The 18,874-nt window shown below is 40.3% G+C and overlaps 2 protein-coding genes across 3 annotated transcripts in view; one reads left to right on the plus strand and one right to left on the minus strand.

The window, feature by feature from the left end:
* The first annotated feature begins 612 nt into the window (after positions 1-612).
* Positions 613-18,874, plus strand: part of LOC131271946 (zinc finger protein 436-like) — a 56,565-nt gene continuing 38,303 nt past the window's right edge. Inside the window, exons 1-8 of one of the 2 annotated variants that reach the window (XM_058273539.1) lie at positions 613-698; positions 850-1,275; positions 1,338-1,988; positions 13,019-13,727; positions 14,085-14,365; positions 14,436-14,735; positions 14,814-14,897; positions 14,977-15,025. In XM_058273539.1, coding sequence (XP_058129522.1) covers positions 696-698; positions 850-1,275; positions 1,338-1,988; positions 13,019-13,727; positions 14,085-14,365; positions 14,436-14,735; positions 14,814-14,897 — 2,454 coding nt within the window. In that variant the 5' untranslated portion in view covers positions 613-695 and the 3' untranslated portion in view covers positions 14,977-15,025. Of the gene's footprint in view, positions 699-849; positions 1,276-1,337; positions 1,989-13,018; positions 13,728-14,084; positions 14,366-14,435; positions 14,736-14,813; positions 14,898-14,976; positions 16,037-18,874 lie in introns of those variants that run through there. The other variant, XM_058273538.1, reaches the window with a different exon arrangement.
* On the minus strand, positions 2,080-2,943 carry LOC131271953 (transmembrane protein 60). Its single transcript, XM_058273548.1, has 2 exons — positions 2,817-2,943; positions 2,080-2,752 (listed from the first exon to the last, which is right to left on the minus strand). Exon 2 carries the CDS (start codon positions 2,733-2,735, stop codon positions 2,310-2,312), a length of 426 nt encoding a protein of 141 aa, XP_058129531.1. The 5' UTR covers positions 2,736-2,752; positions 2,817-2,943; the 3' UTR covers positions 2,080-2,309.

The following is an 18,874-nucleotide window of genomic DNA, read 5'->3' on the forward strand; positions in this document are numbered from 1 at the left end:
TCTGAATCCCCAGAATCCGATTCAGAATCCGGTAAAAAGGGTCTGGTCCTGATGAAATGGGTTTGGTTGGGTAGAACAACTCGGATAATGGACATTCTACTGTATTTATTTGTAAAAAATAGGTTCCAGTAATTTTTTTACAGCAAAACTTGCAAATCGCGCAAAAAACTCAATCTATGTCCAATGGACATTCTACCCAGCGTTCGATTTGAGTAAATTTAAATCAATTACATTGTCTCTAGATCGACTAGTTATGTAACTAATTCGACTCAAATCATTGTGAGTCGATTCAAACAGTTTAGGATCAAGTCAGAATCGAATCAAATCGAGTCCCAAACAAATCAAAACAGATTCGAATCCAAACAAATCAAATCTGATTCGAGTCCCAAACAAATCAAAACAGATTCGAATCCAAACAAATCAAATCTGATTCGAGTCCCAAACAAATCAAAACAGATTCGAATCCCAAACAAATCAAATCTGATTCGAGTCCCAATCGAATCAAATCTTTAGAATCCGTCAAATGGGATTCGAATCTTTAGAATCCCTCTAGGGATCGAATCTTCGAATCTTCCGAGTCCCGATTCTGCCAACACTAATTTTCATGTGCCAGCGGCAACATTCGACGGTAAATTTTTTTCAAAGGTTTGATAGTTATAAACAGAAACAAACGAGAACAAACAGTTGTGTGGAAAATGGTAAGCAATAATTATAACAATAGATGTTGTTTTCTTGCAATGAGCGATGTATGGCTTGACGATTGGCAAAACAATTCCACGCCTGTATTCCAAGCATTGTCATATTGTGTTTGTGACAGATCTGTTCGAACTAACCTTTTTTTACCTTTAGCGACACAACGAGTCACCGTCTTTGGACGGCGTCATAGACCCTGGCGGAGTACTTTTGCATCCGTACTGTTATGTTTGCAACCATTCGGCGCTGCAAGACGAAATCGGCTTTTGCCAAATGTTTGCTGAGATCGACGAGAACGTTATAACCCCAGCTAAGATCCTTTCCGACATACTGGAAATCGAAATCTCAACTGACCTTGCCCACTCACAGATAGTTTGTGTGAATTGCAACATGATGTGCCTGGAGTACCAGCAACTGATACAACGGGCGGAGACGATTCGCATTGAAATGACGATGGCGTACAACCAAACCGTTATGAAACTAGCCGGTTTGACGGAGAAAGATTTGAAGGAGAATGAAGGGGCGACAGGCAGTACCGAAGAACATTTAGAAAGCGCACTACACAACTTCAACAAGGAGTTGGTAAGATAAGAGTTGTCTAGATAAAACCAGCAGAGTGATTAAGACAAAGATTTATGTTTTAGATGTCCATCGAAGATGTATTTCAAATAGACGGTATTGCACCGAACGCTATCGAAGGAGATCCCGTACAAAATCCGGATCATATGGAAGAAAACCTATCGAAAATGGGATTAGTTTGGCCATCCGGATCGGCAGATTCCCAGCAGCCTATCAATGTAACTTCACTTTTGCCTGCAGATGATGAAGCAGAAAGTGAAAAGGTTTCAGACGCGAAAGAAGAACAGTCGCAGTTAGTCGGTTCGGAAAATTCATCCAACGATCTTGCAACTGCTGCGACGCTAATGATCTCGGAAAATAGTGCGCCAGACCTTTTATCTAGTGAACACAGTTTAGAGCAGTACATAAGTGAACCCAGCAAAGCTATCGTAGAAGTGGCTAGTGAAGATGGAACAGTGTATTGCATTTACGGAGATGTTATTGAATCGTACAGTGATGGTGAAGAAAACAACGATACTGCTTCGAATATTGAAACCACAGAGAATGAAATAGAGTATGATGAAATCATCGTCGAAAGTTCAATCCAAGATTCTGAAAATCGTTTGAAAACAACTACAGAAAAAACAACTGATACTGTGTCCGAGTCGAGCGTGGAGAAAAGCGACGATACAACTCCTCAAACAGTGAACAATGCAGACAACAGCAGCTCACATCCGGTAAGTTGGCGAGACACCATACTTTTCTATTTGCCTAACAAGTGCTTCCTTACTTTGGCAAGACAGGGTGAGGAAAAGATTTAAATTTTTACGTTCTTGAATAACATTTATTACTGTAAAAGTTCATATTACGCTCACGAAAACGTGCATACAGTCGATAGTATAATCTAGGTTAGAATTGAAGAAGCATCAGTTATTCTACAATCGGTTATGCATCCCTGGCCTAAGCAGCTGACTGCGCGCGGTGTAAGTGTAGGATAACATTTGTAACTAGTCTGTTGCGCTTGGTTCGATTTCACATACGCGCAGTTTCAAATACCCTCATGAAGATACTGCCGCTGATTGCCGGTTACTTCGATTCGAGCCAATTGGTCGCGGTTTCGGCTTCAAGTGTGTTCCAACGAAAACGATAAGCAGCACAAGTAGCATCCAAATCGGAATCATCATTGCGTACATTGGCATCCATTTGTACTCGAGCTTCAAGCAGATGGTTATTTGGGAACATATTTTCAACAAAATGCCCACAACGTAGTACTTGTAGTGGTGCAGCGAAATCAGCCGGTTGGCGTGTTGGCGTTGTACGATTTCGATCACTGCCCATGTTACTAGAATAATATCGTATAACCATAGAGGGATGAACACCAGAAACCAATTCCAGTATATGCGATGCTCCAATCTTAGGCACAGCACTACAAGAAACACTAACAAAATGAACCACGTAAAAAGAGCCCGCTGCACGAAACCCATTAGGTTTTGGACTGGTGCTGGAAGAGAAATGTAATGCTTTGGAAAGTTACATTGGTTTTGCAACGAAAAATAGACACTTACTTTTCGGAAGGTAAACTTGTATTGCCAAGTTGTTATGATTGAAGTTGATGCTGTTACGGCTTAGTTTTCATGTGTATCATCTAGATTGCAATGGAATGCTGCTAACTTTATGTTTACAATCGACAACAATTCGCTGCCCTCGGCACTGACGTTCCAGCTAGATGTCAACAAGAGATTATTTTGTGAAATATTTCATGATCATGCATCACTGAAATTTTTCGTAACATATGACTGCCCGGCTGACAGAAATTCATTTTTTTGCGGCAGTCATGTAGTTGCTGCAAGAGTTCCAGCAATCTAGCAGCAATTGCATTTTTGATGGATCGCTCATGTATTACCGGTGGTGTTGAGAACGGTGACGTTCATTAGGTACGGTCACACGAGACGAACCCCCCACTAGACAGCTCGAAATATCGTCCTAAAAACGTCCTACGCGCGGAACAAACGTCCTACTTTTTTGTATGGGGGTGAAACAAATGCAATACGTTTTCGAGCAGTCGTTCTACTTTGTCCTACTTCCCATACAAAACTGCTCGATGTTTCTTTCATTTTAGAACGTTTTTAGAACGATTGCTCGAAATCGCCTAGTGGGCTTGCTCGAATTTTGACGCTCGGCGAACCTTTTTTTGAATTATTTAGAGAATCGAGCGGAGTTCACAAACCTTTTTCGAGCAGAAAAGGTTCTTCTTCTTCTTCTTCAATTCGGCGAGGATTTACTCCAGTACGGCTATTGAATCCAGCTTCCTGGGCCTTCGCAAGCTAACCTGGAGACATAGACCTCTTTAGGTTAAGGACTGGCAACTAAAGGCCATATGTCCTGATTTTCTGTGGTTTTCGATTTTCTGTAGGCGTCGCCTTTTGACTGCCACCATGCGGCCAGGAGCACTGCTAGCCAACCACGCTAGTGCGCAGTCAAAATGCGGCTGTTCACCCGCCGTAACGAAAGGAATATTTCCTTCCGTTTGTCAGATCGCACGAAACTCGTGATCCGCTTGATTACTCAAACAGCACGAGATGTGCGTCGGCTAGGATTTCTCTGACTTGAGCTCCAGCTCGGCGACACCACGCGGTCGTGCCTAAGATAACCTTACTTTTCAGCTAACCCTTTTCAGGAACCTCGTGCACTGCTAACCATCCGCTCTGATGCGACGCCGAACTGGGACTGAGCAGAAAAGGTTAGCCGATTTTGGTGGATTACACGAACCTTTGCCTCGAACCTTTTTGACAGATTCCGTTTGGATGCACCGTTTGTTTACAAAACGATATGGTGAAAAGCGGCGAAAGATTCGTTACGTGTGAACGCTTAAAGGTTCGGCAATCCTTTTTTTTGGCATTTGTTTGTAATAGTGCGTGAAAGGATCGCCATCAAAGGTTCGTCTCGTGTGACCGTACCTAACTGCTGACATTCATTCTGTTTAAAGCTCTACATTCAAATTTCGATCATTCACTTGACCGTCACGTCAAAAAATGTCATTTGATGCGACAACGCCGGGGCTCACCACCTCGACGGCGTGGGTTCGAATCCCAACCGAGACCGGATCCTCCCCTGGACGAGAGGACTGACTTTCCACGTACAACAGGGAAACAAGTCTCGTAAGCCCTTAACGGGCAAGCATGACCAAGAGGTCGTTACGCCAAGAAGAAGAAGAAGAAGATGCGACAACATTTTCTTGGTGAAGCTGTGCTAGGGCTATGATTTTTTTTTTTGAATACAAAAATCTGCGTGTTGTGATTAAAAACCGTTATAATAGGTACGGTCACACGAGACGAACCTTTGATGGCGAACCTTTCGCTTACTATTACAAACGAATGCCAAAAAAAGGTTCGCCGAACCTTTTAGCGTTCACACGTAACGAATCTTTGATGTAGTTTCATTGATAGTTGGTAAGAATAAATTAAAGTAAGCATTGTAAACAAATGGTGAAACCAAACGGAATTTGTCCAAAAGGTTCGCGGCAAAGGTTCGTGCTATCCACCAAAATCGGCTAACCTATTCTGCTCGAAAAAGGTTCGCGAACTCTGCTCTCCTCGCTTCTCGCCGGACCGTGGAACATCCAACAGTGGGTAAAAATACCGGTTAGCACTAGTGTACATTTTTTAGTTTTATCGTCGCGCTATTCAACTTGTTCGTCGTGGGTAGATGCATGATCAAATCGGACGCTCTTCCCGCTAGGCGAGGTCGCATGCAAGTTGTCCTCCACTTGTGTCATCAGGCCTCGGGCCTGGGTAAAGGGAGGACGTTTTTATATGGGAGCTTGCACGCGTCAAATAAAAAAGCAAATGGGGATGTGTGCGTGCATCCAGTGGCCCAGAAATTGTAGCTTTGTGAGTATGCTCGGAGGAGTTTAGTTGTATTTGTGATACCTACCCATGTATGTTTAATGCTAACGAATTTCATTCGAATTGAAAGGCTACCTCGGTTCATACCTGAAATTGTTTCTTCAACGTGAAGAGTCACTTTATTCTAAAACGGATTGTACCACTTCTGCACATCCTGGCAAGATCCTCCATTAAGTCTTAATGCGTTTTTCACTTGCTCACGTTTGTTTACGCCGGCATACGAGAAAGAATGCTCTCGGCCCAACGGTACCGACGTTGCGCTTAACGTGTTAACACAATAATAATCTCACTTTAAAATGGGTCCGCTTTTACACTACGTATGAATAGCTTTCACTACATTTTTTATCTTACCAATTCCAATGTCTGTTGTCGCTGAATCCTCCGGAACATTCGCTGAACCCTTCTTCTCCAACAATTCTGATTCCACTTCCACTCTAACTCCTCCAGAAAGCGAAGACGATGCCATTCCTCAACAGTTGCGCGTAGATCATCTAAAATATAGTGCCCGCTAGGCAGCTCGAAATATCGTCCTCAAAACGTCCTCCGCGCGAACAAACGTCCTCCATTTTTGTATGGGGATGAAACAAAAGGAGGACGTTTTTCGAGCAATCGTCGTCCTTGTCCTCCTCATCATACAAAACTGCTCGATGTTTGTGTCATGGAGGACGTTTTTGAGGACGATTTGCTCGAAATTGCCTAGCGGGTGTTGTCGTTAGTACGACTTGCTCTTGACTGAAATATGGGCGCCTACCTGAACTTGTCAAATTTTCGCCGGATCGTCTAACAATTCTCGAATCAACACAAGTAAAACACACGAGTGTACAGATACGGGTCACCATGTTGGATCAAAGCGGTACGTTCATTACACAGAAGAGGAAGATAGTAAAAAATAGCCTAGGCGTGTAAGGGAGAAAGCATGCACCAAGTCTTGTACACAACATCCAAAGTATAGGTCAGGGGTGGTTGCGGATCGAGGAAAGTACTCGAAATCGCCTAGCGGGTTTCAAGGACAGGTTGGCGTTATCGACTGCTGTTTAGGCATCGATAACTAAACGGTCGTCATTGCTGTAGATTAAGAGGCAAATGAGCAATACGCACCCTTTCCAATTTCCCTTGAAAAACGAGTTTTGGACGCGTAAAAAGTAGTCACCCTGTAAGAACAAACTAAAATATGGCCACCCTGTGAGTTTTACAGCTTTAAATCAACAGAAACGCGAAATAAACTTAAAACAAAATCATTCTCAGCTCTGACAGTTTTTGTTATAACTTGACGTGTCATTCCGCTAAGGAATATTAAGTGCAGAAATCGATATTTACCCACGAGGAATACGAAATTTAGTGAATTGAGAATCAGTGCTTCAGACGGTTCATGAAAATTTCAGTAAGTATGCACATTTACTCATATTTTAGTTGAAAATGTGTTCAACTATGAATAGGGGCAATATGCACCCAGTATGTCGGGGTAAAATGCACCAGTTTGTAAACAAACTAGAATGATGTTTGCTTTCTTTGGCAGAAAGGGTTCGCAATTCACAAATCGGTTCGGTCAAATCACAGGATATTTTTGAGCTTTTTGAATGACCCAAAATTGTTTTTTTGATGAATGAATTGTATCTTTATTTCACGGTGGATGTTGCCTCTTTGTTGTGGTGCCTATTGTCTCTTTGTTATGGTGCGTATTGCCCCTTTGTTGTGGTGCGTATTACCGTATATAAATGAGTTACATCAAATTCTTATTATCTAGATTTGGTTGGAGCAAGATCGATTAAAAGACAGGTCGTGTCAAAGCTATTTTCGACCCAAATCAATAATATTTTCATGGTTTCTGGCTCGTTAAATGTTACGCTGCGACCTCTTTTTTCATTGATGTTGGGTTCAAGTCAGAATCGAATCAAATCGAGTTCCAAACAAATCGAGTTCGATTCAAATCCCAAACTTTAGAATCCGTCATGGGATCGAATCTTCGAATCTTCGAATTTTCGACCTACGAATGCCGATTTTGCCAACACTAAATTCGACAATATGTGCAAGAACGTTAGACCGTGCACAACCGGTATCCGGAAACGTGAGAAACAATTTGGTGCGAATGAGTGGTGCTATTCCAGGAAATTACAAAGAAATATTCAGCGGTACGTTTAACTTTCTATTTGTTCGTTTTTGTACGTATCAATTTGTTGTTTGTTGTTGTTCATACGTGCATTTGCATCGTTTCATCTGCCGGGGTCTGTGAACATGTTCGTACACGTTATTGTTAGGATATGGAGGTGATTTTGGTTCAAAATATCATTTTCTTTATGTTATTTTTTTTTCTCAAACAAAACAGAGCCAAAACTTTTTTTTTTGAGCACGCCGCATCTAGTTCCTTGATTCTTGAAACCAAAGTTAGACAAAGCCAACTCTGTTCCAGCAACTTCGCACACGTGCATTGGGTAACGTCGCCTATTCAGCGGTAATACTGAGTCCTACACACAGTGTGCAAATCGGTAAATGGGACGGTCGAAAAAAGAACACTTGTATGGCTTTGCGATCAATTTTAGGGTACTTAGAATTGATAACAATGAATTTCGCTTACCACATCTTCGTTGTCTATCTTTCTATGAAGCATATGCAAAAAGAGAGACTAAAAATCGGTCACCAAGCGGCGCAATGATCAAAAAAGTGCAAAAAGTCATAATTTTGCCAGCCAAACGTAAAGTTGGACACTTGCTTTTCAGGTTTAATACACTGTGCCAATCGGTAAGTGGGACGGTCATAAAAAGAACACTTGTCTGACTTTGCGATCAATTTTAGGGTACTTAGAATTGATAACAATGAATTTCGCTTATCACATCTTCTTTGTCTATCTTTCTACGAAGCATGTGCAAAAAGAGAGAGTAAAAATCGGTCACCAAGCGGCGCAATGATCGAAAAAGTGCAAAAAGTCATAATTTTGCCAGCCAAACGTAAAGTTGGACACTTGCTTTTCAGGTTTAATACGTGGTTTGTTGAACTATTTCCAGAAGTTTTTGGTATTTAATGTTATTTCTGTTATAGTCTATGACTGTTTGTTGATGCTTGACAACAGTTTTTTCTAACTTTATTGGACATTTCTGCTTAAATTTCTTCCTATTGCTGTTTTGTTACCAATTTATACTATACAGTGTTTGTAACATAGTATACTGTACAATTTTACCCAAATTGGCTATTGGATTTCATACTAAAGACTCAGAAAGATTCTTCTGAACTTTGAGGCTGATTTAGAGTAGTAACTTTTGTGTTATTCGTAGCTTATAGTGAGTATAGTTAACCTGGCGGAACTTTTAATCTTGGAATAGTCAAACTATATCAACAATATCTGTCATAATTTTCGTCATCATATGAACGTTGTAATGTGTACCTATCGAACTTTAATTAAAAACAAGTTTTTCAGTTCATTCTGACCACATAAACACCTACAACATTAACAAATGACCTCCAAGGAATAGAAGTTAAAACAACAATTTTTTTAAAACGCGTCAGCTCCGTTTTACGTTCGAAAACTGCCTGCCTTTCTAACCAAAAGTGTATATGTTTGCTTCATATGTAAGTCATACTTACTGTGACGACAATTACCACATTAAATTAATGCATTTGAACGAGATAGGAAGAGTACCTTTCAACATAATCTAAAATCATCGTCTATATAAGGTTTTGAAAAGTAAAGGCGTTGTTTGCGGGTTTTGCGGGTATGTTCTGGAAACAGTTTGGAACCTTCTAAATGCTTTCATTATTTTATTAAATTCTTAGACATCTATGATTGAGGAACAGTCTTCAATTCAGTTGGTTTTTTGATGAATCTCACATCATCGTCCTTTAAGTTTATTGTAAGATGACCCATTTCAAGTTATATTTTTGACAATATGGGCTTTTTTATCGATTGTTAGTGTATCGCAAAACAGTAACTTTTGTTAAATTGATAAAACTCGATAACTTTCGGCATTTTTAATCGATTTATATGATAAAAAAGATAATATTTCATTCCTTTCAGTGGTGTAACATATTTCAACCACAAAGTGTAAATAATTTATCAAAACTCATCTTTTTTATACATATAACAATAATTTAGTATATCATAGATCATCAGAAAATGATTTTACGTGCCTAAGCTAGCTTCCATAACACTTCAGCCGCAGACATTCTTAGGAATCCTAAGTGTCCAACTTTACGTTTGGCTGGCAAAATTATGACTTTTTGCACTTTTTCGATCATTGCGCCGCTTGGTGACCGATTTTTACTCTCTCTTTTTGCACATGCTTCGTAGAAAGATAGACAAAGAAGATGTGATAAGCGAAATTCATTGTTATCAATTCTAAGTACCCTAAAATTGATCGCAAAGTCAGACAAGTGTTCTTTTTATGACCGTCCCACTTACCGATTGGCACAGTGTACGTGGTTTGTTGAACTATTTTCAGAATTTTTTGGTATTTAATGGTATTTCTGTTATATTTTATGACTGTTTGTTGATGCTTGACAATTTTCTAACTTTATTGCACTTTTCTGCTTAACTTTCTTCTTTTCGTTCGTTTTACTACCAATTTATACTATACAATGTTTGTAACATAGTATACTGTACAATTTTGCTCAAATCGGCTATTGGATTTCAAGCTGGAGACTCTTTCGCTGGAGAAATATTCTTCTGAACGTTGAGGCTGATTTAGAGAAGCAACTTTTGTGTTATTCGTAGCTTATAGTGAGTATAGTTAACCTGGCGGAACTCTTAATCTTGGAATAGTCAAACTATATCAACAATATCTATCATAATTTTCTTTATCATATGAACGTTTTCATATGCTTTCATTGTTTTATTAAATTCTTAGACATCTATAATAGAGGAAAAGTCTTCAATTCAGTTGGTTTTTTGACTGGCGACAATATTTCATTAGAGGTAAGGAATATCAACCAGTGGTGAATCTATTCAAAAATCATGGACAAATTTAACTTAAAAGCATACAATCAACATAAGAAGTCTCACAACGGAGCAGTACATCGCCAGCGGTGAACAATTCCCTCGGGTTCTCAGAACAATGCAAGCAAAGATCAAGAGTAAATTGACTATTTTTCGAAGGGATGGTGGAATAAAAGTGTGGAGAAAACCCACGGTAGAATTGAATCCCGCTATACGCTGAATACCGAGGTGGAGGCGTCTTAGTATGGGGCTGTATGGGTGCAAGAGGGGTAGGGAATCGGGAAATTCTTCTTCTTCTTCTTGGCGTAACGACCACTTGGTCATGCCTGCCCGTTAAGGGCTTACGAGACTTGTTTCCCTGTTGTACGAGGATAGTCAGTCCTCTCGTACAGGGGAGGGTCCGGTCTCGGTTGGGATTCGAACCCACGCCGTCGAGGTGGTGAGCCACGGCGCTCATTGGCCGATTTTCTAACCGGCGCTACCGCTCGGCTGTCGCGGATCCCAAATCGGCAAATTATAAAAGCCAAATTGATAAGTATGTCATCATAGATCTCGTACACTATTGTCAACATAGGTTTGGCCACTTATTTTGGGTTCAGCAGCCACAATCGTCTCAATCATGCGCAACATCCGGTTCGATATGACGGTAAACCTATCGTTTCTCGATCAAATTTCAACACCGTCCTCGTTTTTCCGTTGCTAAACCACTCTAGCTACTGTTCTGTGGTTTATTTTGAGTAAAATAGCATCCTCATACTAACTTGTTGCTCCATTTTCGAACAATCGGATGATATCAAACCTCTTCTGCAAAGGAGTTCCGTTTCTGACCATTTTGAGCCAAAAAAGAAGCGAATTTGTTATCACCCACTGTTAAACTGAATGAATCGTTCACATTTCATCATAAAACCCCAAACAACCATCTAAAATTCAAACAAAATCAAAATACAATACAAAATATGATGAAACATTGTACTGTGTACTCACTTTTTTGGTGCGTGTTTAGGGTGCGACTGCGCAATTTTGACCATATCTCGGGAGGCCAAACTACGATACGTATCGTATCGGCCAAATTACATAAAAAAGAAGAGTATAGTGCCAGAAACAATCCCTCATTCTTACTTTTTCAATATAATTGTTGCTCTCAAAGTAAACGGCCTTTGTTTCTGTTTTTGCCTGCTGTGTACTGACTTTATGGGTGCAGTGTATGTATCATGTCATTTCATCATAACATAACACATGTTTTCTTATACTAATTTTTGATAATCATAAGTAACTTTTTAGTAAAACTGGGATAACACGTTACAGCGTTTTACATCTTAGCTAGCAAAGCCGGCAATGTAGAACATCAGACAATGCTAGCCTGCTGTAAAGTATTTGATGTTGTATCGTTAAACCTCCCAATTGCAAAACAAGCGGGTTAAGTAGACAATTTATCGCTTTCTAGGATCTTTATTAACACGTTAAGCGCTACGTCGGTCCCGTGGGTCCGGCAGTGTTCGTTCCCGTAAGCCGGTTTCCCGTTCCAGTTAGGTAGGCCATCGTTTCTAAGAATCGCTGGCAGAACGGAAAGCAGTGCAATTTGCGCATAGCGCTTAACGTTTTTTAAAATTATTTTTTAATTTTCGCTTGTGTCGTTCCTGCATAAATAACTGCTTGTGTCGTTCCTGCATAACACGTTTTTGCACTCCTTACCATTCTGCTGGCGATTCAGTGCTTTCACGTGGCATCTGTTTTCTTTAGAATTGGAACAATTCTGTCTACAAAGCGATGTCTGACTACTAATAGAAACAATAATATCTCCACAGCGATATCTGCCGATATCGATGAACAAACTCATGTTCAATTATTATTTCAACTGTGTTTGTGTTTTATTCTAGGATATGCAAAGTCTTACGATGAAATTTTTGTTCGTTTCCCAACGACTCCCAAACAAATGATTCTAATAATGCGGACCGACGGTATGCTTTTGTAAAACTTACTACGCTGTCGGTCCCGAAGCGCCTGTGTCCGGCTCTATCGGTCCGAGCGGTTCGACGCCGGCATACGGGAATGAACGCTGTCGGCCTCACGAGACCGACGTAGCGCTTAACGTGTTAAACCAACATTTATTAAACCAACGATTTTTGAAGGCTACGCAAAAACTTAGCTTTTCAAAGAATTGATATTAAATGTTACTATAATTTTTATGTTCCATTTTCATCTATTTATGGGTCAAAAACTTTTTAGAACTGATTTCTGCTGTCACTCACTGCTGTGCTGTTGATATGCTTGGTCTATCGAACACATAGTGCTCCTTTTACTTTTCTTTTTCCAAAGTTTAACACTTTGTTGACAGGCGCTTTCTGGGAGAAATATGCTGCAGTCACCGTGATCAAGAAGAGGTGAAAGAAGCCTCCCGGCTCAAAACCTCTATAAATTATTAAATCATCATCACCGTGATCAAAGTATGCGTGCATCGAGTTGCTCTAATCTCTGCTTACCGTGTGTGTTCGTCTTGCCGTCAGAACGTAAAGCCAAGCTAGACCGACTCGGGCTCTGTCAACAAAGTGTTAAAACCCGTTTCGACAAACGGTTTTCTTTTTCTCCAGGTTTCCTCGGGATACCAGTGGTTTCTATAGTGATCCTTCTATTTTCCTCAACGAAGCTCATTGCTTGGCTATGGCGATCAATGCATGTCGAGAGTTTCCATACAAAGATGAGATGTTGCATCGATTTTAGTACTTCACTTTATCTAAGTAAGAGTGCCACCTTTTTAGTGACATTAATTATCTTTTATAAGAAGAAGAAGATGCTAGATAACGATGTTTTGCTTGAATTATACAACTATCTTAATTTAAAAACAGTTTTTTAGTAGTAAAACAATTTTTTTAGAAGTAAGTAGGCAAAATCGTTACAATCTAAATAATTTACGTTACCGTTACCTTTTTTTTCTTTACAGTTGTTCGTCAAAATTGACGGCATCTACTACTGCACGCTATGCTCCACACGTGGGCAGGTAGATTCATACAGCATAAAAACCATTACATTGCATTTGAAGAAAGAGCATGGAGAAAAGATACTCATTTGCGAACGATGTGACGCAATGTTCTACCGGCGGCCAACCTACAATGAGCATATGGACCAGCACACGATCGAGGATTGTAGGGACTTCTGTTGTGATGTCTGTGGGATCGAGTTCACGGAAGCTCGAACGTTACGGCTGCATCGAAAAACGCACGCTGCCGTCAATAAAATGTGGTCCTGTGATACATGCGGCAAAAAGTTTACATCTAAGACTGTCTACGAAGTCCACAAGAATACACACTTGGGACTGAAGCCTTTCAAATGTTCCGTTTGTTCGAAAGATTTTTCTTCCAAGTACATTCTGACGGTGCATATGAAAACACACAAGGATCGGGTTCGGAAATTTGCTTGCAGTAAGTGCGATAGCGCATTCTACAGTCGCAGTAACCTCCTGCATCACGAAAAGACGCATATTGGGAGTCGAGACTTTCCTTGCAGCGATTGCGGGAAATCTTTCTTGTCTCAACACAACCTAAATGTTCATAAGGTTATTCATGCTAGCACGAAACCTTTCGCTTGTCGTACCTGTGGAAAACCTTTTGCCCGGAAGGCTGAAGTCGCCGATCACGAACGTATTCACACCGGTAGGTATAGTATTTTGTTTTAATATTTGTTTCTTCTTTTTGTAGTATTTCTTTCTTCTTGTGTTGCGGTGAAATTGATAAGTTTCGCATTTTATCAAACTACAATGTTGTGCCTACTGGAGTAGTACATCATAATTAAGTTTTCTTTTAAATTCTATCACCAGCGAATCTGTGTGAATTTTTTGCGTTACAAGGCATGTGGGGCAGTTCGTCCAGCATTTTTACATTATATATTATTTTAAACATGACATTCCTGGGCTGGTTAAATGACCATTAAGATTGAAATATTAGATAATAGTTCTCCATAAAAGCAAACTTGATTTGCCACGAGTTCTTATCGTTTTCGTTTCATTCCAGGTGAGAAGCCGTTTTCATGCGATATATGCGATGCCAGTTTTGCTCAACGCTCGAATCTGTATTCTCACAAACGACTAACACACTTCAACGATAAACGTTTCAAGTGTGAAACATGCGGTGCCTGCTTTAAACGACGAAGGTTGCTCTTGTATCATACCAGAGCTACTCATACGGGCGAACGTCCCTACAAGTGTGATTTATGCGATGCTACCTTTGTATATCCAGAACATTTTCAAAAACATAAACGCATTCATACCGGAACGAAGCCTTTCGCATGCGAGGTAGGTTTTTGATAATGTCTCTTAGGAAAAGCAATATCTTAAGTTAACTTATTCTACCTATTCTATACAGGTGTGTAATAAAACTTTTAACAGCCGAGACAATCGCAATGCGCACCGTTACGTGCACAGCGACAAGAAGCCATTCGAGTGCGTCAGTTGTGGATCTGGGTTTATGCGCAAGTCTCAATTGTACACGCACATGCAGAAAAAGGGTCATCTTAATGAAACGATAGTGATTAATCAACCGCGCATAACAACATCACACGAATATGAAAGTGAGTCGGTACACGAGCCTGTTGTCGGTGATCAGCAGAATCCTGGAGGTAGCTACGAAGAGGAAGATGCGGAAGACATGACCGAATCGGCTGAGGTAAAGTTACATAATTTTATTTTCGAAACCACTTAAGCAACCATAATATTTATTGATTTTGTTGTCGCTTTTTTTTAGTACTACCTCCAAGATACGGAGGACCAACAGGGCGATACTTCGTGGTCTAATCTTCTTGAACAAGACGTTAACGAAACCGATTAGGTAAGTCATACAACGGCACCATCTCCTAGATAAAAACTTTCGAACCGGATAAGTAAATAATTGATTTCCTTGTCCGCAGAACTCTCTAAAATGTGGCGCAGCAGGACAGAGCTAAATAGCTCTATCAGGTTAGTGGCAGTAATGGTGCCATGGGATGGACCCCAAAATTGGAGGTTACGATCCCTCGTAACCTTATCATTCAGAAATTGATTAATTACTTGCTTAAGTCTATATTTTGGGTACAATTACTTAAGATTGAAAATAGCTTAAATTTAATTATGAATGGATATCGAATCTCTAGCGAAGTGTACGAAATAATATCCTAAATTATATTCATACACTTTTTTATGAACGCAGAGTATATTTCGACACGTGTGGTGAGAGTGACTGGTTTCGCACGAATGACAGTTCAGCTAATGTCAAACAACACAATTTGTACGGTTATATCAACCGGTTTGGATGTTCCATAATTCCTAACACCCCCGCTCAATTGGCGACCCCAATCAAAGTTCTAAGCCGTTGAAGCCGGATGGCATCCAATGCTTTCATAAATATATTGCCTTATTGCTCCTTAGTGCTTATTTGCTCTATCTTGATGCTCCCAGTGTTGTATAACTCAGTATTTCGGACGAAATTTTAAAGACACTGGAATTAAGTGAACCTCACAGTTTGCCGGTCGGAATCGAAGAGAGAGACCATAATGACGTTTATTTTGCAATTGTCAAACCGTAGTTGTACCATATTTGGCGCAGTTAAGGAAATTCTGCATAAAAAGTTGAATAACCAAATCAATGTTCGGTCAAATCATACTACGTTTTGCACAGTGCTAGCCTAACTACCATAGAACACAAATAAAATAAGTGAGAAACTCTTAAATTAATATTTCTTCAAGTTTCAGAAGCCTTTTGTGTGGCACATTATGTTCCTAACTTGGCGCATTGTTTTTGCAATGTTTCTTACTTGGCGCGATGTGTTCCTTACTTGGCACACTTAAAACAAAATGGATGTAGTTCATTGAATTCAACAGGATTATTCAAAATTCAACTTAAAACAATAGAAACACTTTGCAACAGCAATTTTAAAAACAATGTAGCTTTTTTGCTGCGGACTTTGGCTTCTCTCGTGAAAATAAAACTATCTCATCGCTAACTTTTATAATCTCATTCATCAAAGCCTTCTATGATTCAAAAATATCTAGCAGTGCGAACAGTCATATTCTCCACGGTGAATAATTAGGAACACTGTGAGCCAAACTTGGCGCAAAATATTTTCGCTTCAAAATTAGTATAAAAATCTCAGCGCCGAATCTAACCACGATTCATTGGAAATACTTACGTCTTAACAGTTTCTGATAAAAAACATCCACAATAATTTTCCCTTTGCGGATAAATGATTAGAAACAGTTTCACCATCTCCTTAGCAGCGTTGCTAACGTGGGTAAAAAATGGCGCACTTGTGGGATGGAATTTTTCATTTAATTAAATATACATTCAATAACAAAAAATCAATAACATGTTTAGATGCGGATGTATTGTACAAACATAAACAAATATTTGACTACATATTTTAGGCTGAAATGTTTTGGAAATAGTCTAATATCGAAGAAAATATTAGAAAGTGCGCCAAGTTTAGACCCGCGCCAAGTATGGTGCTTCTACGATACTTGCCAAAGTATCGCATAAAATACAGGTTTAGAGCCATACAAGGTTTATAGAGCGGTAATCCTTCACACTCAACGCTCCTCCTGAATGATTACTGACTAATTAATAGTCTAAGATTCTGGATCAAACAAAATTCGACTTATGTAAGTCATCAAGATTTTAACAAAACGAGAATAAGACAAGACCTAAGTGCGTTCGAACGGATCGCTAGCCGGAACAGAAGAATATTCTGGGGATTCGGAAAGTTTGCTGAGGATGGGTCGAAGGACCCGATTGACCCTTTCAATCTGCCCATTAGCTTGCGTGGAACTAGTTGCATTAAGGATAAGGCTTGCCTTCCAGGGAGCACTCACACACCGTTCGCATACCGCAGTCTTTGATGTTAATACCATCGGCTAGTCCATTCCTCATTAGAGCATTTATATCGGTGATATTGCAATGACCCATTCTCCGATGCCAAGTTTGCTGGCAGTTCACACTATGATATCAAGAATTTTCCTCTCTTCTTTCTTCGATTTCTTTCAACTTATATTGGTTGCCGACCAACTATCCAACAGCCACGACATCAACTTCTTCTGTTTTGATGGCACATCCTGGGCCTTCAAAACGATCTTTAGTCCCTTAGTCGCAAGCTTGCGCACCGATATTAATCCCCCTTCTAGCGACGGAACCAACAGTACATTTTCCAATTTTATTACAACGCGTTGGCCTTTGTCATTCATGCCGATTACGTTTCCATCTCCAATTCCTGTGGATTTTGCCGATCTTCCATCCGCTAGTATAACATCTACGAAAGCTCTTTTGAGGTTAGTGAAAAAATCTTGATTGTTTGTCATATGACATGAGCAGCCGCTATCGATAATCCATGCCCCTGCACAATTCTTTAGTGGTCTCCGTACGTTTAGGTTTTGACGAACTTGCATCATGGTTTGCTAATTTTGCTTGTTTAACATTAGGCTTGGTTTCGGCTAAATACTTTCGGCAATCTTTCTTGAAATGCCCTGGTTTCTGACAATAAACACAAATCTTTTTGTCGTTTCTTTCAGAAACCACCCTCATGGCTTTTTCTTTGTGATCATCTAAGCCCGCTTCTGGTGTTCGTCTCTCAATCTGGCAATCACCAAATCCAGTATTAGGCACAAGCAGACCTATTCAAGGGTAGTTCCAAAGCTGTTGTACGATAGTGGGAGACTGCGTAACAGCATAATGATGCGGAGCAGCTCATTAAATTCTACCCCAGCATTGTCAAGCCTTTCGAATAAACATTCGAACTCTTCCAGGTGCTTTTCTACGCCACCACCCTCGTCCAAGTTCTTGGAACAAACTTGCCGGAAAAGCATCACTTGGTTTCCTATTGTGGCTTTTTAATGGTAATTTTGAAGGTTTTACCACATTTCCCTCGTCGTTTCACACTTTTTAATGGAACGCAGCTGGTTGTCTTGTACGAATAACGAAATTGTCGCTCGTGCTTTTATGTCCATGCGCATCCTCCAGGCCGCATATCCGACATCCACTTGTTCTGGCTTTCGTTGATCAATTATGTCCCATAGCTCCTCGCGTTCGAGCAGGGACCGCATCCGAAATTTCCACATTGAGAAATTTTCATTATTCAGTTTTGCAAAAGACACCTTCCAACCGTCCGCGCACAGGAAGCGAAGCACACTTTTTGTGAATCGCGTCCGGCTACTGTTGAATCGCGGACTACTACCGTTGAATCTTCACAAATGTTGACGGCAGGTTTATTTCTGCATAAGGTCTGTAGCGGTCGCGGTCTAAGTGAAAACGGGTGGATTATACGCTTCAGCGTTTGCCAGTGATTTTCCGTTAGTGATTGTTGAAATCTCCCCACATAGGCAACAGGGAAACACAGATCAGGGCGTAAGCACAACATCTGATACATCAAGAAAAAGTTCGTCGGTCCACAATCGGTCATTTCAAACTCACCTGCAAGACAGCACTTTAGCTTCTCGATTGTTTGAATGTTCCGTCCTACTATCAACAGAAAAAAATTAAAAAATCGAAATAATCAGCTTTTCTCAAGTTGGTGTTTCTTTGTTCTACTGAAAGCACTTTTCATTGACCCCCCCCCCTCCCCCCCCCCCCCCCTCCCCCTCCTTTCCACAGTTACTGATAGTGTATTCAACCGACTCCAAGAAGTCCATCCCGATGATCAACTTCGCAGTTATAGCTTGTACCGGCACTACTGTAAGTTGAATTTCAAATACTTCGCCACCTATCGATATGGCAACCTGGGTTTCCTTGAAACCTCTTTGTGATATGCCACCAAGACCTATCAGCGTTCGTTCCGAATTTTCC

The sequence above is a fragment of the Anopheles coustani genome, chromosome 3 (assembly GCF_943734705.1).
Source record: "Anopheles coustani chromosome 3, idAnoCousDA_361_x.2, whole genome shotgun sequence".
NCBI classification, from domain to species: Eukaryota; Metazoa; Arthropoda; class Insecta; order Diptera; family Culicidae; genus Anopheles; species Anopheles coustani.

Excerpts from the sequence above, each read along its gene's own strand:
- LOC131271953 (XM_058273548.1), bottom strand. The coding sequence starts at position 2,735 with ATGGGTTTCGTGCAGCGGGCTCTTTTTACGTGGTTCATTTTGTTAGTG.